The 23,313-nt window shown below is 45.8% G+C and overlaps 3 protein-coding genes across 17 annotated transcripts in view; 1 reads left to right on the top strand and 2 right to left on the bottom strand.

The window, feature by feature from the left end:
* The window catches only part of LOC121588695 (TLD domain-containing protein 2), a 106,678-nt gene extending 100,096 nt beyond the window's left edge, over positions 1 to 6,582 (bottom strand). For 5 of the 8 annotated variants that reach the window (XM_041906952.1, XM_041906969.1, XM_041906970.1 and 2 more), the window contains exons 1-2: positions 6,226 to 6,582; positions 4,940 to 4,984 (exon numbers count right to left, since the gene is read on the bottom strand). Coding sequence is in view for 5 of the 8 variants with exons in the window: in XM_041906954.1 (XP_041762888.1) it covers positions 4,940 to 4,941 (2 nt within the window). In the remaining 3 variants the exon portion in view is untranslated. Of the gene's footprint in view, positions 1 to 4,939; positions 5,275 to 5,302; positions 5,459 to 6,225 lie in introns of those variants that run through there. The other 3 variants (XM_041906955.1, XM_041906959.1, XM_041906958.1) reach the window with 3 other exon arrangements.
* A 610-nt stretch (positions 6,583 to 7,192) lies between these two features.
* LOC121588262 (stromal cell-derived factor 2) lies at positions 7,193 to 8,527 on the bottom strand. The gene is made up of 4 exons (XM_041905993.1): positions 8,343 to 8,527; positions 7,922 to 8,120; positions 7,723 to 7,850; positions 7,193 to 7,664 (listed from the first exon to the last, which is right to left on the bottom strand). Exons 1-4 carry the CDS (start codon positions 8,419 to 8,421, stop codon positions 7,402 to 7,404), a joined length of 669 nt encoding a protein of 222 aa, XP_041761927.1. The 5' UTR covers positions 8,422 to 8,527; the 3' UTR covers positions 7,193 to 7,401.
* A 1,241-nt stretch (positions 8,528 to 9,768) lies between these two features.
* Positions 9,769 to 23,313, top strand: part of LOC121587920 (chitin synthase chs-2) — a 28,999-nt gene continuing 15,454 nt past the window's right edge. For 2 of the 8 annotated variants that reach the window (XM_041905262.1, XM_041905263.1), the window contains exons 1-2: positions 9,769 to 9,878; positions 11,742 to 12,062. The gene's annotated coding sequence lies outside the window, so the exon portion shown is untranslated. Of the gene's footprint in view, positions 9,922 to 10,088; positions 10,108 to 10,173; positions 10,555 to 11,741; positions 12,063 to 23,313 lie in introns of those variants that run through there. The other 6 variants (XM_041905264.1, XM_041905265.1, XM_041905269.1 and 3 more) reach the window with 6 other exon arrangements.

Genomic DNA, 23,313 nt, shown 5'->3' with positions numbered 1-23,313 from the left:
ATGTATTATTGTTGTAGTAACGATAACATTCACGCAGACGACTGTTATCAAACAAACTCTTACAAACTCGAGCCAAAATCTTTGAAATCTTGGCCACCTACTCCCGTTGCTTCTCTTTGTTTATTTCACACCTATTGTTTGGATGAGTAAATATACACTTCAACACACAAGAGTCAAACGTTGCTCGACCTTCTACCAATTTTGTACAGATGCTAATAGCTTGAGCAAATGTTTAATACCACGGCAACAACTGACTCGATGCCGACTGTGTTTAGCTTCCATGGTGACATCTCTTTTGAAGAGCAGCATTGTAATCGGAATAAATCGTGCGTTAAGCTTGCTATAATTCAATGTGACAATGGTTCTTACACGTTTGATACCGTATTTGGAATCTCTTGTTAAGTATTACCAATTGTTTTTTATCTTCTTTTGGAAACTTATTACGTTGAAGATAATAAAGAAGGATGCAAAAGTAGGTCCGTCATTTGCGCATAAGCTTCCAAGCAGGTTATTATTCTCGAATGGTTGAGTTGCAGCATTCTTCGCAACACTGTAACAGATTGCGACAGCACGAATCCTATTTATTTCGGCTTATGCAAACACGCCCTTGCCCTTGCAAAAGCTCATGGGATCGAAAGCTTTGTTTTATTTCCTTTTTACTATAAATTGTTTTTTTTTTGCCAACCAAACCATCAGGCGACACCTGTTTAACGTCTTTTTGCATTCCCGGCCAGTAACCTGTTTATAACACACACCCACACACATACACATACCCGCACCCGGGTTTTTATTCTAATATTCTCACCTCTGTGTGCCTTTCTGCTTCTACACCACCTATACAGCTCCTCCGCTCACATTCGGCTTTTTATCCTCGCGCTGCAGATAAGGCGGAACCCGCCGCCCGCATCAAGGGTTAGGGTTAGTTGGTTTACAGGGTTTATGGGTTTTGTGTTTCCCCGTTTTGAATTTAAAATCCCTTCCCCCAACAACAACAACAAAAAAAGGTCAACGAAAAGGCAGCATCTCTGCAGCACCTCGTATCTAAGTAAAAACTCATTAAAATTTGATGAAAACCGTCCATACAGAGATAGCACCGCACTTGCGAACCGTCCTTTTCCCACTCACTTCGCTTTTTACGATCGAAAAAGGTATCCCATCAGCCCAACCTATACACTACACACGCGCGCAGGCAGGCAGGGCAGTTCTTGGGCCAGTCAAAGGGCCACGTCCGCATCCCTCTGGCTTCGTGTTTCAGTCTTACGGGTGCGATGGCTTTTGAAAGCTTGCCCGACCCAAAATTGCACAATTTTAAAACATCCAATACTCCCCCCGAGTAGCGAGCTTCAAATCTGCCGAAATTGCTAAATCCAAGATGGCATTCGCATAAAATATAATATCAATAAAGCATGGACACTGTATGGTGTGGCCGTATGCATCTAAAATTTAATTAATAGAGCTTTTTTTGTGTGTGGTAGTGATGATGGAGACGCCAGGTCGCTCGTTTGTGAAAGAGTCCTGCTGCATGCTTTGAAGCTTTGGAGGTGATATAGCTCCAGCACTTTGACTTATGTTCTATCTCGTGTTCCTGATTTATATTGAAAGCAAATATTATCAAAAGCTTTCAGATTAATTTAGATCAATATTGTTGTTTCTTTGAGGTACTAACGTCTTGCTTTGAATTTGAATTGAAAACAATTCTGTTATACATTCATTGATTGAATTCAACTGAGGCTCTCAATTGATGAGTAATCAATTTATTCTTAGCTTCATAGCCACGTACATCAATTTTTACATGCTTAAAAAGGTAACAAAAAAAGATACATAATGTTGCATGCAATGAAACGCAATATCTCAGCCCTGAACTGGTGCTGCATTCTAAAAGCTCATTGGTTCATTGATTGATTTTTCCACGTTAAACGTAAACTTCCCTTACAAAATAGAGCCTCCATTAGCGCTCCATTTTACACCGTGTGTTGTCACGTTGCTACAATTATCCTAGCGGAGCAATTTTATATAATATCCTTTTTTCTTTTGAGTTAGAAAATAATTTTCTGCCAGGCAGCAAAACAAAGCAAAACACCCGCAAGCCGCAGCAGGACTTCTTCTAACCATCGCCATCGGGGAGCGGTTACGTAATCTCTCCAGCGCAACAGAGCGGCACGGACGAGCTTTGGGACGATGGATGGATGGATGGATGGGCACAAGTAAGTAAGAGCGAATCGAACACCCGCCGCCGCTTCCGGGATGGTCGGTCGGCACACAACAGCAAAGGAAAAGCTCCAACACATGTCGAATACGGGTCGAACCTTCGGGCTCCGTAATCGAAACGTACACGCACACACACATCGAAATGGAGCAGCAACATAGCAAAGAGAGAGAGAGAGAGAGAGAGAGAGAGAGAGAGAGAGAGAGAGAGAGAGAGAGAGAGAAAAGATAGGAAGAAGACCCCGGAAAGATTCCGACAAACTGCCACCACTAGGGAAGGAACAGTAAGGAAAAGATGCGCACAGACGCACGAGTGTGCGTGCGCGTTGTTTATGCTTTCGCTTGTGTGTTGTTTTGTTGCGCGATCTGTTTGCTCAAGCTCGCTTTCGTTCGCATCTGTTTCGTAACAGATAAGCGCTTACCGGGGCCAAGTCGGAGGCTCCAGAAGGAGAGGCAAAACAAAACGTTCACATGGAGTTGTGCCGTGTAGCATAACTTTGGCCTGGAGCATTAGCCAGAAGCCTTGCTGGATGATTTTGTAGCGCGAGTAGCAGAAGCTGATTGAAGAGCATGTTTGCAAACCAGTAAGTGCTAAGTTAGTGGGAACTTTTGTAGTAGCTGCTAACCGTCTATCCCCATCCTCATATCGCTATTACGTAGCAGCGGGGTTGTGCTACCGATTCCAGCATTTTCCGATCGATGCTATCCTGGCGTACGTCCTTATCGCGGGTGTCCTTGGAATTGGTTCGATGGCGAGCGTGGAGCAATGTTTGCAGAGCAACATCGAAACAAGAAGAGCGGTGAGAGTGTGTATGAGCAACCGAACCTTTCTACCATTTCCTCCGCTATCGTGTAGCTGGTGTGTTTCCTTCCATGCGAGATTTAGTGAGCAAAAAAGGGCACTGGAGATGAAAACACATGCAACAAAACAGGCACAAGAGTGAGTGAGAGAGCGAGCATTACAAAATGAGAGCGCTCTTGGAAGACGTTTGTCTGCGATGCCACGAACACATGGACAGGACACCACTAGCTGCGATACGAACCATTTTGCTTGTTTGTGTGTATGCCAGCGCTCTACTGCTAGATCCTTTTTGTTCACCTCGCAGAAGCTCCACGGGCGATAACACACACCAGAAGAGCCACGAAAATGTAGCCTCCTCAGCTCCACACTGTCAGCTGTCAGCATTCCCAAAGGACACCAAACACACACACACACACACACACACACACACACACACAAGCTGTACCGAAAAGGCGAATAAATCATTGCGTACTAGCGGGCACGATTGTTTTTGAATGTTTTATGAGCGCCCAAGAACGATAAGGACACGCAGAATCGTAAGCGACACAGTGTGTATTAGAAAATTATGTCAAGCTTTCTAAGCGTTATGCAACGCTGACCTCATACGGGAATAAGGGACTGGTAGGTGTTGTAAAGGTTTGTTTTCCCATTAATACTAATGCACTAAAGTGGCACATCACTCTAAATTAAGTTATTGTTTTTCAAGCATTCATAAACAAATACATCATTAGCCACCATTAGGCATGCTTTATTGCTAAGAAATCAACATCATTAAAGTAAAAAAGTTCAATGTTAATCCAGCAAAATACGGATTATCAAGGAAAAATCAAATAATAATAACACAAACCCGGTTCGTACACACACGCACAACATGAGGAACTTTTATCAACCAATTCTGATCCAACCAAATGCAACAGCTTAAAAGTAGTTCCGCAGCAGTAGACTTTGCTTATTACATCGATCGGTAAAGCATCGAACGGTACCGGGTATAGGGTAGAAGGATGAAAACAATTGAGTAAACAACAGCCCCAGCTGCTGCTCCCATCGCAGAAAAGCGAAAGGGCGAAGAGCTTTTTAGAGAGGGCCTTCTATTCTACCTTCCATCCTGGCTCCATATGGGCACAATTAGCACGTTTGTGGGGTTAAAACAGCGCGGGGACAACAAACGTGCGGCCAAATGGCACAAGCGAAGAAAGGAATGGGTCGGTTAGTCCGGCCCATATATCGAGCAGGAAATGCATCGGTATGTGTGCTACAGCGAGTGCTGCTATTGAATTAGAAAAGCGGCGAGCGGGGAACGTGTGACGCGCGCGCGCGTGTGTGTGTGTGGAGGGTAAATAATAGAACTTGTTTTTATCCGCCGTTTGTCTGCGGGCGATAAAGAGCTTCACAGAAAGAGAGACCAAGAAAAGGGAAAGAAAGAGATAGAAAGCGGGGCGAGAGCTAGCGCACACGGAACTATCTCTTTTTAGAGAAAGCTCTATTGCAACCGTATCTCTGTCTCACTCGCACGCTTATGCTAATTTGTATTCTTCTTCTCTGCTTTCCACTTTGACGGACCTGTTTTTATCTAGTTGGACTTTTTTTCTTTCGTTCTCTTTCTCCGTCTCTCACTCGCTCTCTTGCTCGCTCTTCCCGGATTTACTCTCCTGGTTAATGTTAATTTAGCTGTATATAGCAGTGCCCTTTTGCTGCGTGGAAGTCGCTTGCCTCGCAATAGACAACACAGGCACAAGAAATGCTGTCATTTTTACGAACGCGTGTGGAACGAAAGAATGGACAAGAATTGTGTTGTGTGTTACAGCATTCCAGCACAGCTGGCTACACAATCGGAGCCAGAGCACTCATAGCCACCATGCAGACGAAATACAACGAAAACGAAACGATAAACGAAAAAAACACTGAGTAATTTTTTGACACATTTTGACTTACATTTTGTCTGCCGGGAGTTTCGTACCGCTATCAGCGCGTTTTCCACTGCGAAGAAAAGGAGAAAACACAATCCAGAATTACACAAACGCACACACTAATTCGCTTCTGGGCAGTGTTGTACAGTATGCGCCGTCTTTCGTTGGATTCTTGGATCACACGCTAGAATTCCACCACACTGCCCATCTAACTGCATCCGCCACACACGCGTGTATTGCCCTTACGCAGCTGCTGCTCTGCCTACTATGTTTGCTCCCTATTTTATTTTTTATTTTTGCTATACACGTTCGAATTTCTGAGTGCTGGAGCTTAGTTCCCCAAACGTGCCCTTTGTCAGCAGAAATTTAACACTGAATTTCAACGTACCCGCACCAGCGGTGAAGAATAAATCGTAAATGCCGGCTTAGCACATTTGCTGGCACAAGTAATAGTAGTATGGGTGCGATCGTGTGTGCGAGTGTGAGCACAGATGAATGATTTTTCTGCTTGCACCGGCAGGCAATCCAAGGTTTTGGCCTCGAGCCTTTGGATTAGGGAGAATTCAATTGTACACAACAAAAACACACACACACACGCCCGCTAGCAAAACATTCCTCGAACGGTCCCCGTCGTCCGCGCGCGTGCTGCTGATTTGGCCCGAAAAAGGGTGAAGCAATATGGCAGTAGCAAGAACTACGTGGGCGCCTTAAACGAGATGAGATGTCACCAAACGATTATTGGGCTGATTTTGCTTCCACCTCATGCTTCATAACATCGCGTTCCGGCAGGCGCACACACACATCACACCACCATCATCAACGGGCACATCACCGCGCCCGAGAAGGTTGGGAAAAATCGATATATCTTCTCCTGCTGCTGCTGCTGCTCTCTATTTCGCTCGCACACACGCACGCACGCACGCACGCACAGCCAGCGGAGAAATGGGGTTCTCGCACACAGAGAGCTACACACCCTTTGGTCGTCACACCAACGACCGCACATACACACACGCGCGCGCGAAAGTCGGACACACCTTTCCCTAGCACAACGTCGACGGCGACGACGACAACAGAGGGCCACGGATGGATAACAACAATCGCTTCGGCACACACACACAAACACACACTGAGAGACAGAGAGACACAAAACCCCCAATAGAAACTGGGTGCTTGCGAAAGGATTTCGAGGGGTTAGATAATTAACACTCCCCACGAAAGCACTACTAGCTTCCCCGGGAAGGAATCGATAGGAGCTGGATGGCTAAATCGATATTGATAAAGGGCCCACAACACCACTGGAATGCTTCTTACCGGAACGAATGTTACTTTTTTTGGTTTCACTTTGCGTTCATCGACGGACACAACCACACGGTTACAGGCACACCAGCAAGGATCTGTGCTGTGTAGCGCCCGCTTGTTGCAGCAGCAACGCCGACACCCGACAAAAAGATTACTTGGATCAACGCGCTACGGAACTAACCGATTTGGATAGTTGTGTGTTTTTTTCTTCTGCTGCTTTCTTTCTTTTAGTTATCTTTTGTTGTCGTATCTCCTTCTCCCTTTTCAGTAGTCTCTTCTCGCTCTGTCTTTCTGCAACAGCGCTGCGGAGTGTAGACGAAGCACCTGCGAATACTTTCGCGTCCGAACTGCAATTGGGAGCGGAAAAGCTTTCGCCAACTGGTCGATGCTCCCCCTAAGGAAGCGTAAGCGTGTATGTGTGGTGTGCCTTTGCACGGTGTGTACGTGTTTGCGGGAGAGCAGCAATTGAGTTAACCTTGATGTTTGCGACCACAACGCGCTGTGTGCACGAGACCGAGCTAGTGAGATAGAGCATTTGAAAATCAATTGTAGGTTAATTTTCAAGTATGTAAGTGAATCCAATGAATTTTAGTCAATTTTTAAAATACTGTATACAATTAAAAATGTGGCTTTTTCGCATTTTGTTCTTGCCGCAACATATTTGTAGCAAATGATCTACAAGAGTTTATTTTACCATGTCCAAATACGGAACATGACGGATAATCTAGAGAGGGAAATCGATTGCTGAGATCGAGAAAAAGAGAGAAAGAGAGCAAACAGGAGAGATAAAGAGTTTGTGAATCAAAACAATCTGAAAGCTTCAGCTGATAAGAAAAAAAAAACTAACCAACAATTTTAACCGTGTGGAAGAGCTTTCGGATTGTTGACAACAATGTTGCTTGTAATATTATTTCCAATCGTAATCAATATAATCGTCGAATATTTGTGTCATGCAAACATATAAACACACAAAAAATGGTATTTTGAACCACAATTTTATATTTCCGCACAAACTGTAGCTATTGTTCGCGAGCAATCTACCCCTTTTTTCGAATAGTCAACCGTACAAATTCCTTTCCGCCCATCCTAGCTTCCCACGCGCCTTCCTACAGTGCCGGCCATTATCGGCAATAAATAAAAGAAGTCATGCAATGAGGGCACACCCGGGTTTATTCCTAGCGGTCGCCTTTACAGCTCGGTGTGAACGTGCGCACCACTGTCCTTTTCCGTCGGATGGATAAACAAACCCTCGGCGGCGATCCATTCCGTGCCGGAGTACGGGTTCGGCAGGCCAATCACCTCCATCTGGCCGTTGATCGGCCGGCCGAAGGTGCGTCCGGACACGCCGAGATACATGTCGGTGTCGATGTGCTGCAACCGGACCGGATTCGTCCGCACCCAGCTATCGCCGGAGCATACCACCAGCCAGTGATCACCGGTATCGCCTTCCCCTAGAAGCAAATCGGATTTAAATCGTTTGATAAAGGAGGACTGTGTCCGGTCGCTTACCATGCTCATCGCCATAGGCTGAGATTTCCTGATTGCCGGACAGCGGGCTCTGGAAGTGATGGGAATGCAGATTCTTGTTCGTGGCCAGATGATGCAGTCGTATCGTGTCGCCACACTTTACTGGTTCCCTGTAATAAACACACACACACGGACATGAGATAAGGAAGGACCCTCAAGGCTTTCCCGAACATGTTCCTACCCTCGTTCGCAATGTTTGCCCGTCGCGGCCTTCACTGCCCAGTGGCTGTTAACGTCTTCCTGCAGCTCGGTAGCCGTCACCGACTGCTGGCCCGATCCCGTACCGTACTTGACATCGTGCGAGTGTAATCGCACCTTGTAGTCCGTGTTGACCAGCTTGAGTACTGTTCCGCAGGTAACATGCCTGTTGTTTCGGGCAGCTACGAGAAAAAAGGGAAGTAAATTAGAGTTCGTTTTGTTTCACGAAATGCACACCGACACGCCGTGCTGTTGATAACACTGACGTGGTTTTCAGAGTTGTTGGCAAACCGGCGAGCATAGCACACACATACACGCACAAAGCACAAGAGGCGCTGTGGGCCAATCGTCGCTTCCCAACACATGCGTCAGCAAAACAAAGGGATTCCAAAATATACACCCACCTTCTATGAAATTGATCGTGCCGGCTATGCTGAAGAGAGCGACTAGGAAGGAAACGGTGGTCCTGTGCGAGCTGTACATCCTTAAGAATAATTTTAATAGAAAACGCCTATCCGAGAACAACTTTAGCGCACAATACACACTTTGCACACTGAGCAGTTTCTAGCCAATGCCAGTGGGAGGGGAATATGAGATTTTTGAAGATGTCAAACAGAGTCTGACAGCGCACGGTGGGACAATGTTTGCACCAATTGGACAAACAGAATCTAATTTGAAATTAATCGATTTTACTGTTGCCAAATCGTACATTTGTGATTGAAATTAGTAATGTTTGTTATTGTCATAGCACAAAGTAATGTATTAAACCAACACTTTCTTGACTTGACGTACTGTAATCAGAATGGGACGGTTTGTCTTACGCCATACCCGCTGTTCATGTCCATTTGGCTGTCAAACACATGGACAGGGTTCGAACTGGTATAAACCGACTAACTGTTATATGAGTTCAAATTAAAACATTTAATGTTATATTCCGTTGCAATAATTCAATTTTTAAGAAATGCCGTCTTTTACATTTAATTAGAATACAGTTCCTGCATAATAGGAACATCTCACGAATTTGAATGAGCAGGACAGGTGATCAAAGGATTTTTTTTCATATGATCATGTGAATTCATTCATTTTGGTAGGTTTTGATTGCACTACTAGATTCCCGACGGAAACTGAAGTGCAAATGATAAAAGTTATTTAAGAGTCAGTTGCTCATGCTATAATCTTCAATTTATAGTGGATCACGGAATGGATCATCTAAAGTGCACGCGAAATCGGATCAATGGTACTGGTATATCACCAAACCAATGAATATTAAAAGTGTCCTTCGGGTTTTAGTTGTTCAATGACTCACACGTCAGTTTTAAAGTTCCGTGTTGGTGATCCACTGCAACGGAATCCCAGATCAGCTGTTCAACAACAGACAAATCATCACCGCTTCCCGGCCGATCTTCAAGGATCATCACACGCGTGAATCATACATACCTAAGCAGAGAAGGAGGTTGACAAAAATGCATCGATTCTGCACTTTCAAATACATATAAGCAAAGGGGTTGAGTATGCTCCACCGAAGACAGTGTACAACAGTGAGTTAGATGGGTGTTTGGTTGAGCTGCAGCAGAAACTCTGCAACCACGACGACTACGACCAGCACTACCACCACCACCAACAAACGCTTCTTGCATGCTCACCAACTTCCCTGCAAATGCCACATGCACTTGAGGGGGGAGGGGGTGGGGAGGTGAGACTACACAACTGGTTTTCTTCTGCCACAGTGGGCGCCTACTGCGCTCACCAACACGCACACATACACGCAGACAGACTCGGCCGTGTCTGCGCGCGCTATGTGTGTCTCGCGGGCTGCGTTTCACTCAGGTCGGAGAGAGATTTCAACGGCCAGATCACAACGAACCCTGGTCGCATGCTGTCGCGTCGTCTGGCGGTTGGTGTCTCTCGTGTGCTTGAGCTGTGCTGTGTGTTAAGACGTGGTGGGTGAACGAAACGAAACGAAAAGAAAAAAAAAAGAACGAAGTGAGTTGGGTTTCTTCGAGTGCAACCAATTCCCGTACACGCAGTGTAGTGGTTTTCCTTTTCGCTTTTAGTATCTTGATCGCTGCACTGAGGGGGGAATTTTCACTCCAGTTTCGCTTTCCATCTCGTGCTGGTTGGTTGCTGCAAAGTTGGTCGGCAAACGGTTTTGCGTTACGTTCTGCGTTTGTGAGTTAGGTTAAAGTGGAAAAACATACATAAATCCGTGGTGATGGTGATGGGATGAAATAGGTGACAGTAAAAAAACAAAAAAAAAAACTAAATGATGAGAGCATCGAGATCTAAAGCTCGCAATTCCAGTCCCGTCCGTCAGCCAGTTCTGAAATGATGCCACAACGACAACGTTGCTGCTCTCTCGAAATGTCAAAGCCTTCACCTTTACGATGTTGAGAGCACAAGACGGATTTTAGCGGGTTCGCTGATGCTTTCGGACGGTTGCCAGTGTGCTGTGGTGGCTGTGTTGCCATGGAACGTAAAAGCAAAAGTCGTCCACGAAAAAGGGGGCATCCGATAGGCGACTGCGTGAACGAATTTTAGTGACGCTGCTGAGCAAGAATGAGGCAAAATCTAAAACGATCCATTTGGATGCGATCGTCCGGAAATCAGTGGACATAGGTGAAGTCATTCTTCTTCGTAAAACATGAAATTCTTGCCCCAAGATCAGTTGTTGAACGGTGAATGTTGAAATGTTGTGCAAGTTGTGCGCAAACTGAGATCCATTGTAGCAGACGACAAATCATTCTCCAATAACACAGTGTGGTGCATTATAAGAAAGTAGAGTTGTGATGTGAAAAAAAGGAATAATCATTCTGATGCACCACACACAACACAAAAAAGCGGTGCAATACAGCAATACAAAATAACAATTCGTGGCTCTCTGTGTAAGCCAGCCAAGCGAACGGTTTGGTGTTTCTTCATTAGTCATTCTAGCACCCGACAACCCCCACCGGGGGAAGCGAGGGGCTGCGGGAAAAGGGGTGGCCAATCGAAAGAAGCATGGCGGTGGGCCGCCACATGCAGAGCGCGCCCGATCGCGTGTGTGGGTGCTGATCGTCGTGTGCATGTGTTGGTTTCGAAGCTACTTTGCGTACCTTGACGCAGTGCCAGGCGCGGTATGCCACCGTTACGTCTTATGTAGGGGGGGGGGGGGGGGGGGGATGGTGGGGGTGTTTGATCGTTCGCCCGTCTCCGTTTGTCTTGCGGATCGTTACTCGCCACCGCGTTTGTGACACTGCGATGGACATGATTTGTGACTTTATGTGTGTGTGTATGTTTGTGTGAGTCAGTATGTGTCAGCGTGTGTGTGTGTGTGTGTGCTTGTACATGAGTGGGCAATCGAAATATAGTGGCCAATGTTGCGAAGGTCTTTGAAGGTAGCTGCTACATAATGCCCATGTGTCCCGTGCGCTGGTTGTTTGGTTGACGGTGGCCTACCAGTGCTGATGCAGCTAAACTGCATACATATTTCTATTCGATATCGCGGCCGAAGATACCTTGATGCAGACAGTCAGCTCAGTTTAAAATACGGCCAAACCCCAAATATTTCTCTCGCGAAGGGCAGAGAAAATGAAGAAAAAAAAACTTTCTTTTTTGCATCTTTATATTCCATTGCCCATTTCCCAAAATCAATCAATCGGACAATCGATAGACCCTTCAAAAGTTCCACACACTTAACAATACTGATCGGTTAAGACTTTCGATTTATTTTTATTTTCTGTCCATGTATATATTTTTTTTGTGTGTGCAAAATGTTTAACTTACATTTTTTTGTGTCAATATTTTCGTTGCGCTTCTGGTGAAAGGCAGTGTGCGTCGACCGAACCGTCGTCGTCGTCGTCGTCAATGATTGGGCCGCCGTTCAGTGGTTGCGTAAGATAACGGCTGAGCCGAGCGTGTAAGGAGATCGAGAGTGGAAGAAAACAGCACCAGAGAGCCACAGAGCACTGGGACGGAGGGTTGATTTTCGGCATTGAGCGGCTTTTGGATAAGGCAGGCGGCATAATCCCCCTCCCCCAGTACCGTGCAGCAGCTGCAGTAAAAGGGCAGGCTGAAGCAGGCTGAATAAGAAGCTGGAGCAGACAGCTGGGCTGGAGTGATCAACTGTTGACTGGAGCCGTTTGTAGGTAAGTTTGAGAGGGATTTTTTTGTTGTTGTGTGTATCAAATTTAATGTATTATTGTCAAGTAAAAATAACCCAAACAATCAAGGTTGATTGCGTTGGAGGTGGGAGAAGCCCTTTTTGCACCAAAGCTTTTGACTTGATATTCAGCAAACTGTGTTTTTTTAGCTCAAGGCCATAAGAAATGAATGAAGAAAAAAAACCTATTATTTGACAATATCTACAATAATTTAAGCAAAAGCCCCGTTTTTTTTCTTATATGCTTATTAAACACACTGACGTCATGAACGGGAGAAGGAATGCTCACTCATAGAACGACAATTTTCATTGCATGCTTTCCCCTCATAATATGTATTAGTTAATGTTATGAAATTACTGTTTTCGCCCCGGCATTTCGTAAGACCCACGCACCACTATCAAAACAAACCTTTTCTTCCTTCACGCTGGCTGGTTGCGCTATGGTCGCTAGAGCTTGACAAATTTTGCACAAGAAACCAAAACAAAACTGTCTTACCCAGTCTCTGGTTTGTATAACGATGATTTAAAATACACTTCATTATGCCTCCACAAAAGCTAACGAAAAAAAGCTCATGCGTAGCTTATTGCGTGGTCATTGCGTACGCGATTATTCATTAACGAGTGAAGTTCAATGAAGTTATGTGGAGTGAATCGATTGTTAGCAGATTTTTCAATACACTTTGGTCTCCAAAGATAAAGTATAAGGTCCAAAAGAATTGAAATTTCTTTAATTTTACTATTTGTTTCCTTTTAATTAAAAGCTTGCGTTCAAGTAGTGCTTACTTACGCACTGTGAAGAAGACTTGCGCAAACGCCATGCGTTCTAAACGCTGTTGCAGTGCGCAGATTTCCCAATATCCTTCCGGAATATGGACAGACAATCAACGTTGGAGTTGCAACAAACCAATTTCCTCGCTTTTCGAGCTGTCAAAACAATATCATGCATTGTTCTTAGGCAACTGCCCTTACCCTCAGCCCCGTGTGTTGTTCAGCCCACCCTTCAGTGAAGCAATCACAACACTCACAACGAAACGGATGTACATTTTCCGGTGGAAATCCATAATGGTTTCGTTCCGTTTTTTTCTTCTTCTAGTGCACGGTTTGTACAACGATCTTTAGGCACATAAACGTTGCTTGCAACCGGCATGCAACATGCAAAATAATGCATATGCACTTTACTCTACACACACTGGCCAACACCATCTTGCCCTGCAATTGCCCATAAGCGCGTTGTTTTTTTTAATTATTTTGCTCTGTTTCTACTTGCTTGTCGAAACGAAGGGGAAAACAACCCTCGACGCTCGACGCCCAACCGCAACCCGTGGTTCAACAATCAACGCCACCTCGGGCGTGTGGTGGTTGTCTCGCATGTCTTGCACCAATCAGAACGCGATCAACCACAACCCCGTGCGTTTTCGGCTTTGTTCGCGTTCGGTTGCTCCGGTTCGAGCTTAAATGGTTATTGTTTCTGGTGCACAACACACACACGCTTGCACACGTGGCGGAGAGCAAACAAAATACATAAGAAACCAAATCACCCAGAATGTCAAATGCATACGAGGTTTTCGCGTGTAACGGTGGTGCTTCGGATTTCTACGGCAGCGCCTCGGGCCATTCGAAAGCCTTCGAAATTCGACACGTTTGGGTGGAGCTTTGGGTGGAGGGTGTTACCGTTGCGAGCATGCAAAAAAAAAACAAGCGTGCCTGAAACATTGGTTTTATTTCACACTTGCAAGGCCCCACTCGACGCGACCGTTACTGACCGTGGGCTTAGTCGTACGGGCATTGCTTCAATCGGTCTGTTCTTTTACACCCAACGCGTACTCGGCTGTGCTGTTGTGGGCCCATTGCACGTTGCTTTTTTTTTTTCTTGCAAGACTGGGCCATTTTTTGCATGTAAATTCAACCCGATCGTTAACGATCACAAGTGGTGATCCGGGTGCGAGTTTGAACAGACCCGGGTCGTAAGAATTTTATTAACTCCATAACCTTCTTGTGCGCCGATTGGCGCACTCAAGGCTTTATGGCATGTAAGCTGTAAGCCAAAGGGTGGATCGACATGGATAACGATCACGGAGTACTTTGTTTCCTCTACTAAGGTCTGCTGGTATTTCGCCACAATCTAAAGGATGCATGAACAAAGACAGTTTGGAATTCTGTTGAGAACGGTTTCCTCTTCTTTTTTTCTCCTCTTCTTAGATCAACGATCATGCACACCGCTTCAATGCACCAAACACGTCAAACTCTTTTGAAAAGGGATTTTTGACCTGTGCAGTGCAAAGTAACCTCCAAAGCTACACAAAGCCTCCAATTACGGCACTGTGCAGCAGAGAAAGGACGTTACTTTCTTCTCACCGGCACGCGGCAGACGGCAATTACAAGTAATGGGCCGCCGGGGCGGCGTCAGTAAACTCCACACAGCACTCCCCTCATCCACCAAGAGAAGCAGTGGATCGACTCTGCCCATTAAATCGAAAAACACATGAAACAAGTGAAAATGTGCCGAAAATGAAACGCTGCTAGAAAAGTGAAATTGTTTCTAAAACTGGCCAAGAGGGGCGTGCGTTTTGCGGGGGGAAAGGAAAGGGAAGGCCTTTTTGCATGTACGAAGAAATATCGCACCTGGCTTTTGTGCAGCAGGCTGCCATTGAACCCGATGTATGAGGGAGTCTGTCTTTCTCACTCTGAAAGTACTAATGGCATCGTAACGGCCCTGCTATCTGCAATAATTTAAGCCAAAGACCCGTTTTTTTCTTATATGCTTATTAAATACACTGACGTCATGTGGGAGAAGGAATTGAGTGCAAAGATTCGAACATTGATAAATGGATCATTGCAGAGTAATCAATCCCTTCAACTCTAAGCAACGACAACGAATCAACGACCTCCAAAGTTAGGACAGGTCAGGTTGGGGGCATTTTCTTACTCTTCACCGTCAGGCGAGTAGCGTATTTCCAGCCACCAAGTAGGCCAAAACTTCAATGAACGTAAGAGACATCATGCTCGCCGCACTGGGCCGACACGGTCCGCTCGGCAAGAGCTACTCCTCCCGATGGAGATTTGAAAAGTGAAAATCATTTCACACAGCCTCACGCAGACAGCCACACGCAGCAAAATGGGGAGCTAAAATATGCGAAAAGCAATAAAGAAAGAGGAGAGCTGGTGAATCGCGCAGGGAGTCGTAGGAAAGTGGATGAAGATGGTTCAACGCGAACGCGCGCAACAGATCGTCGACCTAAGCGCGCGAACCGGGACGGAACGGTGGAAACTTCTTCCCCGTGCCGGTTTTCAAAACGGTTCCGAAAATGCGAAAGTGAAACCCGATGAAAAGGTTACGATAAACCGCAACGGGTGTGAATGAGAAGAGAGAAGTTTGTTAAAATACAGGTGACAGCATCACCAGTGAGAGATGTTGGATAATCGGTTGTGGTGGAAAGCGGCTAAAACAAAGTCACACACAAATGCAAACAAACAAACCAAACTTGCGTGATCGCAGGAGGATGAAAGAAAATGGTTCACGATCAGTGTTTAGTATCAGAACTAATTCGTGGAATTTGGGAAAATTTGTAAGAATCGTTTCAAGGTATCGCACTCGGTATACAGCAGCTTTCATTGATTGGTTCCGGGTCGTATTGGTAGCGTGATACATCCCAATCCAGGTTTCTTCCAGTGATGTGTAAATAGAGCATTTTTCTGAGATCAATGAAGCGCTTGTTTTGGGTGAAACAAGGCGAGAAATTGGGAAGAACCACCCATTACTACGGCATACTCGGCACAATGCCGTGCAATAGGGGTTTTATCAGTCAAAGCAAAAGCGTACACAGCGTTGGAGGCATTTTTCTTGTGCTCTCGGTTGTTCCTGCGATTGAAAATAAATCTGCCTTCAAGTGATAGTTCAATTTGTGCTCAAAGCTTGAGAAAAGAAACATTTCATCGAGATAGTTAGACGAGTGAGTTAAAACAAAATAACAACAATAAGTGATAGGTCCCAATCTCTCATTCAAACTACTCTTAGATGCACAATTTTCCACAACACTATGTCTATTGAAGTCTCACCAACCTTTATGCTAACGTAAGGGAAGCTTCATAGAAAAATAGAAAACAAATTAAACGTCTGCAACATAATACGCCAGCTGATGCGCCCGAGAGCATGTGTGTGCGCGTGCGCAGCTCGCGCTTTCACGCACCGCTTTCCCTTCGAGCACGCGTAGCCTCCTGCGATAGATTGATTGCTGGAAGCGAAACGGAGAAGCGACGAACACCAAAAGCCCGAGGAGTGCATCAATCCCGCACAATTACGCTCTCGATTAGAAATAACAATAACAGGCGATGATTAGTGCGCTCGGTGGCCTGGATGCGTTTCGGGTGAACGTTTCGACGAAATACCCGCTCCATCCCCATTCAGGCTGTATTGACTGCCGACTGAGGGATGCAATTTTCGTAGGAAAAGAAATTTTCACCTATTATAAGGTACGCTAAGAGTTACGCCCTCCTCCTTTTGTGTGCCAGTTTCATTCACGCATGTAATTATGCTGCTAGAGAGGGTGGACAAGGGTTGGAAGGGAAAGGATTTAGGCTGCGATCATCGCCGGCTGGAGAGATTGCTTCTAAATATGATCATCAGAGATCAAAGACACAATGAGTATGATAATGCAGAAGAAGTGTCTTAAGTTTTGCACAGAAACAGCCCCGTTGTGTTAGCCATCTTGTTACGCTAATCGGGCATATATTGGGAGTGCAGGGCAGTACACAAATCACTTCACAGCGGTCGCTGCCAGAGCCAGAGTTCACACTTTTGTCTTTACCAGTGGTGGTGGCACTCGCAACAGTGCTTTGCGATTCTCACGAGTGATATAATGTATTGTGCCTCATGTTTTGTTACAATAAGTGTAAGCTGCTGATCAACAGCACACTGCTGAATGCTGTAATCTGAATATTGCGTATAATGGGTGCATTTTTCGACACATGCATACCCTGCTTAAGGAAAGTTCTACGATCTTGAGGTGAATGCTGACGATCGCCTCCAAGCAGCGCGCGTGTGTGAATAATGAAGGTCGGTTTGAAGAATTGATTTGTGCCAAACCCGTCTTGACCCCACCCGAAACGAGATCCAGTGACCTCCGATCCGATCGAATTGCCTCAGCAAGCCCCCCACGGAGCTCTTCAAGATCGGTTCAGCATCGACCGCAAGTCGTTGGAGAGCTCGTTCCCCTCTAGCCTTCTTCTTCGCACTGCATGGATTTGACCGTAACACATCAGCGTCAATGGACACTCTACCGCGCTGTATAATCATGGGGGGATTTTTTTATTAAAATTAAACGCTCATACACAGTCTCCCACAGACGTTTGCAAGAGGCTGCTAACATTCAAAAACAAAATTCCACTGTTTTGGGCCGTTTGGAAAGTTGAGCCAACAGAGAGAGAGAGAGAGTGAGAAGAAAAAAAAATACATGACAGTGTCCAAAAGTCGAGGTCTGAGTGCTGATGAATGGGCGACAGACAGATAGACCGACACACACACACGGGCTGGTCTAGCAGCCGTCGCGTAGACAATCGCTCAAAGAATCCTCGCGCTTGCGTGGCGTGGCGGATTGTGCAATTTGCGCTGAATCGGTACGCAAATAAAATGCGCTGTCCAGCATGTTAGACGGCTGCTGCCCTGCCCACTGGTCTACCCTGGCCCTGGTGAGAGCTATGCCGGTAATGTGTAACACCATTTTGCCACGCCATTTGTTTTGCGTGTCATTTGCGTGCGTTACCACGGCGATGGCGTTTGCTAGTCTATTGGAGGGAAGCTGAATGCTGAGGTGCCCAAAACGGCTAATAACCATAACGGTAGCGCGGTCGAGGGTTTTCGTCGTTGGGAGTAGAAGCCTTTAAAACAATGAAGCATTCGGCGCGACCTTGCTACTGGGGTAGGATAATGATGATGGTGGGTGTATGGTAAGCTGTATTCAAATGCTTGGTCAGCTTTGATGAGACGCAGCACAGTAATGATGGTGAGAGCGCTCAAGGCGAAGGATGTGTCGCTAGGGAGGCAGAAGCAGAAATGATGGTCCATTTTTGGAGCAAAAAATGCTGCCTCATGACTGGTATCGCGCTTATTGAAATTAGGAGAATTTAGGGAATTAGGGAATTGTTAGGATGTCAGTGCTTTATTTTACATCCCATTCACTTGTAAATGCGTTCAGATCTTCAGAGAAAAAAAGCTGTCTTTAACCCTTTTGTATGACGCTTTGTCCTTTCCAATCAATCGGCATTAACCAGCAAAACAACATTAAGAGTCTTTCACGCTCAATCAACAATCTCAAACCTCACTACCAGCTCCAGCTGTTTGCTCCATTACAGTGATTCCACCCATTCCACTTGCGATACATTTAATCGCCCTCACGTTGTTTGCCAATGTAAATATGGAAGCGTTTGCAAAAGTTCAACAAACGGCCATTGATGCAAAGATGTGTCTGTGCCACCCTATGGAACATCCGGTTGATCGCAATGGCAAACACTCAAACACACTCCCCCAATGTGCAAAATGAACAACAGTGAACTGTGATCCAATCGGTGGAAAATGTGAAGAAAATGCGGAGAAAAAGCCGCAAACGCCTACAAAAGGCAGTGGTGGCTTTCTCCGTTCCGTTTTTCCGTTTTCACTTGAAGATCCCAATCGCGCTCATCCCGTTTTAGATCGATCTTCCGGTTTCGTCCGCTTCCTTTCGAGATGAGTTTATCACATCAGTTTTTTTATGTGTTATTTCGTTTTGTTTTGCTGGTCAGGTTCACTTTCGTTTTCCACGGAAGCTACTGATGCTGCTGTTGTTGCTACGAAACGACAGCAAGATAGCCAAACACAGTGCGTTACGACATTCGATCGGACCGTCGTGCCGCCAAGGTTGCGATGATATTTGCGATGGAAGAAGTGTTTACGATCAAACACACACACACAGACAGATAAACTTTCGGCTGGGAAACAGGTTCATCACCATTCGATGGTAATGCTGCGGCCCTGAAACTGGTCATCTTCAGTGGGCTTGATCGCGATAAAACAAAGTTTTGGTTTCGATCCGTTTGCTTCATGCCTGACCAAACACGCTTGGTTCGTACCGTGATGGGACAGACGAGAAGATGGCTGATTCCAACAACAAAAAAGAAGCATCTTTTGGCGAAGAAACTTCAGAAGATCATCAGTGATAGAGAAATTGCAACTGTTTTGGGGCAAACATTGAACATTGAACAAATCGTTGACATGATTCACCGCCAAAGATGCTGCTGACGTGTCTTAACGATCTACTACTACCCAAGCACAGCGTGCAATACTAATGATCTAACGTCCGGTACAGGTGCTAGATAACAGAACCATTAAGAATGATCGCAAATGCCGTTACGATGATCATCCTTGACCCAAATGGAATCGCGAGGATCCGGCATCCGTTTCTTGGCCATGCAATGGGGCAGTGCGCACACAAGTCTAATGTTACTGCCCGTAACAATGTGTTACAGTAACATACAGTCACTTCTAACGGTATTGCGCGCGAACAATGCGCTCCATCATCGTGTTGATCATCACAGCTCGTCATGTTAGAAGTAGGCACGCGAAATCTGAATACCCGAGGAAGGGTGGTTTTGTACAGTCATTAGGAGAGGATCGTTAGGAAAACTGAAATACAATGGTCAGAGCATGTTGTTGAATGGCAGCTAAGCGAAACTAAGCCCTTTCTAATGACAGTCTGGGCAAACAATCTGCTGGCCTTAAAGATCATTTGCCAGAAAATTTGCAATATTTATCATCTACTAGGAACTATATTGGACAGCAAATACTTGTATTTATACAACGTGTACACTACTCCTTTCCATTTCCTGTAGGCGTTGATCATGTACCCGAAAACTACTTTCAAAACTACGGTCCAGCAAGTTCTGCCGTTGCTGCCGTTAAGCAAATGGAGCAACTCTCCGTAAGCATGCGATCCAAGCGTTCCGCCAACGTTCGGCCGCCAATGTACGTTGAAACCTTTTTATTCGTGCTATAGCAGCAACAGTGGCGAATATCCAAGACAAGACTCACTTCCCCCTCACCTGAACGGACACGTTGGCCGGTTTGGGGTTGCTTTGGTTTGCCCGTTGTGCCCGTTGTGCACGGTGGTGATTGTGCACCACGGGCTCTCTCGTTCGCCTGCGAAACGAAAGAAAAAGTTGTTTCCTTTATCGCTTTCGTGAGCGATCGGTTTCGAAGCGTAGCAAAAATGGCTCAAGCCAGCAGAGGGCAGCTGGACCGAGCCAAGTCCGGACGAAACTAGAAAACTGGTTTGACCACTCCACTTGGGTTTGAGGCGTGAGTGAGGAAATTAATCCAGTACACGCCCGAGACGCTTGTCCCCTAGTAGCTTGGGTTGACGTTGGTTTTCTTTCTGTTTTTATTATTCTTTTTTTGAGTTGTTTAGTGCCTTGTCGACCAAGTTGAACGGCTGGCTGGGCTCTACTTAGGCTTTGGCAGTACTGGTTTTTTGTTCAAAACTTAGATCTAAAAAACAACACTAAAAGCTATAGTGACGCTATCGCGCACAGGTTGAATGATCAGAAGCCGTTATTGCAAAGGCTACAAAGTAGTGAATGAGCTTCATCCAATTATTAATTATTCTATTTCTAAAAGAAAACGCACATCTTTCCCAGAGTGAAACGTGTCTGCGGGATGGGTACTCATCAAACGAAATACATTTCGTTTCCGAAATAGAGCCGCCCAGCACGCAACACTCACGCAATGTGTTGCCTAGCGAGCAGAGATCCTAATCATCTTGCGTACGTGCAGCAGAAGAGGGCATTTGTGGGCTACGTGTGTTGCTAGGCCGAACCAGCGGAGGTCATCGCCGTAATTCCCATGCCTAGAGAGTGCACTAGAACGACCCCTCGCCTACCTCCGAGAAGACATAAAACCTGTCAGCAAAAACACAACGCAAAGAAGCCCGAAATGGAAATCGTGCTCATCAAATTGCTCTTTTATAACGTATCCACGATCCGCTGCTGCTCTTCCTAATGCATGCTGAGGCTCTAGGGCCCGCGATGGGTAACCTTCCGGAGGACATAATTTCGTATGCAACCGGTGTGTCTGTGTGTGCTCTTACACTCACCTTAACAAACGGTGTGCTGTCGGTGCGTCTAAATCCATAGAGGACACAGATAAATGCTGACATTTTGGGCACTCTTTTTGCACCTCATCGTCTGGCAGCGTGTTTGATGGTGCTGCGCCTTTCGTTGAACGAGATTATGACGACTTAATGATGATGTCGCTCTAAGGTTTTGATGTGTTCTGCTCTAAGGAGCAAATCATTCAAAACTAGCTGAAACAACCTCCAGTACTACTGTTTGTGATCTCGAAATTCGTAAAAGAGTTGAGCTGAACGCACTTAAACGTTGCAAAGAGGCGAACATTTTGCCAACAAAGAAACCAGTTCGGTTGCTTCGTGGGCTTGGACATGGCAAAGGTTGGGTTGGGTAGCGCTTTTCGACTACTTTCTGACTGCAACTTCCAACGGGCGTGCGGCTACCAGCGTTAAGGTTGAGAACCTCCCTACGTTGGGAGTTCACACAGTGCAGGCGAAAGCCCTGGGGGCAACAGAGCGTGCAGAATATGAAGACAAGGTCGTCCGCAACGCTTGGACCGATCTTGATCACACACTGCACACCAGAGCATGACGTGGTGCGAGTCGGATCTTACTAATACTATTGAATAGTAAGAAAGAGGGAGTAGCAAGGGACAGTAACTTAAGTAAATTCCACACTCGCCCTTTTCCGATCGGGCAGTACTGGAAGGTGCTGTTTGATTAATGAGTCTTCGCCCTTAGCAGAGATGCAGAATACATTAATTATACATCAAGCAGTGTCCTACTATGTATCTCACTGCACGGAATCACATATATAACAAGTAGAGTGCTAATGTGCTAACCATTATTTATTTACAACAACCTTCTCCCGTAGTTATCATGACTAGTAAAGCGACATAGTTAAGCGTCATTTTTAAACTCCAATGTACAAAACGCTAGATGATCATTTAACACTCTTCCTATTAGTAACATGATTCCTTTTCCTGTTCCTTAAAACTGGCCCCATTTATCACGGCTCTTTAAGGATCAGACACAACCACATTCCAATTAAACTGAACACTTCCTTCACCTCCACATTCCACAACCTCGAAGCCTCCGCGAGCTACAATGCAAATGGTGTGTACAGGAGAGCTAAAGAAATCGAAAGTCTGCAACCTATCCAGAGCGTAAGAGCAAGCACACGTACCTACCTCACGCTCCTTTTGCTCCAACTGCACGGAGCAGCCGAAGCGCAGGCGGGGAGGTGCCGTTGAGACGTGGCACCATTTTAATTGACCCAACCCCGCTTCGGTTGCATATTGATCTGGCCGGCATGACAACGGCGCGATCGCAACGCGCCCGGCCCCGGTACGGATTGCGCAGCACAGCGCAGCAACCCCAAGGAAGTTGGCAAAGTGACGCAGATCGCGGGGTGCAAAAAAAAATGAAACCGCGGCAAACTAAATTATATCTGCCATTCTCTTGCAGCGGTTAGCGCAAATGTGTGAAGGAAACAAAAAAAAAACTGTGCGCACTTCTGGTACATTTATAAAAAAGGGAGTATAAATCGATTGACAGCGATCGAGTTGGTTGCGTTTTGCGTCGGTTTTTTTTTGTTCGTTGTAGAAGTACGAGCGCAGAACGACCTCGTTTGTACATTTAGAAGTAAGAAAAGGGGGAAAGATCGGACGGCAGAATGGGCAGCAAGAAATAAGCAATGGGCAGGGAGATCTCGTCGAATGATTACCGGTAAATCTTTTAGTCCAACCAACTCCAACCAGCAGACAACTACGAGTGCAGGACATAGCAGGAAAGGGTATTATACGGCTGAAAGTCTCAACTCTCAACGTTTTAGCCTGCGTAGAATTATGTTTCGTTGTACTATTCTTCGGTTTCGTACTTTGCCTGTCTGCAATTTATGTTGCCTATTCGCCGATCACCGATAAGCAGCAGGACCGTGTGTACTGGTCGTCGAACTTCGCATTTGCTGCTGCTGCAACAGCGATCGCCGGTTTCCTGTACCGATCGATTGACTAATGGCTTTAGCCTACCGGAGAGGAATGCGAGGCAGCAAGAAAAAAACCCACCTCTGAAAGGACTTGGTGTCTCTTGTTTTAACAGACTTCCAGACATCGGTTGGACATGGGTTGGGCTTGAAATTAAGCA

Source organism: Anopheles merus, chromosome 2R (genome assembly GCF_017562075.2).
Source record: "Anopheles merus strain MAF chromosome 2R, AmerM5.1, whole genome shotgun sequence".
NCBI lineage: Eukaryota > Metazoa > Arthropoda > Insecta > Diptera > Culicidae > Anopheles > Anopheles merus.
This window is presented reverse-complemented; position numbering and strand designations above follow the sequence as displayed.

Bases quoted from the DNA above. Each gene is read 5' to 3' on its own strand.
- LOC121588262 (XM_041905993.1), bottom strand. From the start codon at position 8,421: ATGTACAGCTCGCACAGGACCACCGTTTCCTTCCTAGTCGCTCTCTTC. The intron at 8,121-8,342 runs GTGGGTGTATAT...TTTTTCTCGTAG, and splicing joins CACGATCAATTTCATAGAAG to CTGCCCGAAACAACAGGCAT. The intron at 7,851-7,921 runs GTAGGAACATGT...TGTTTATTACAG, and splicing joins GGCAAACATTGCGAACGAGG to GGAACCAGTAAAGTGTGGCG.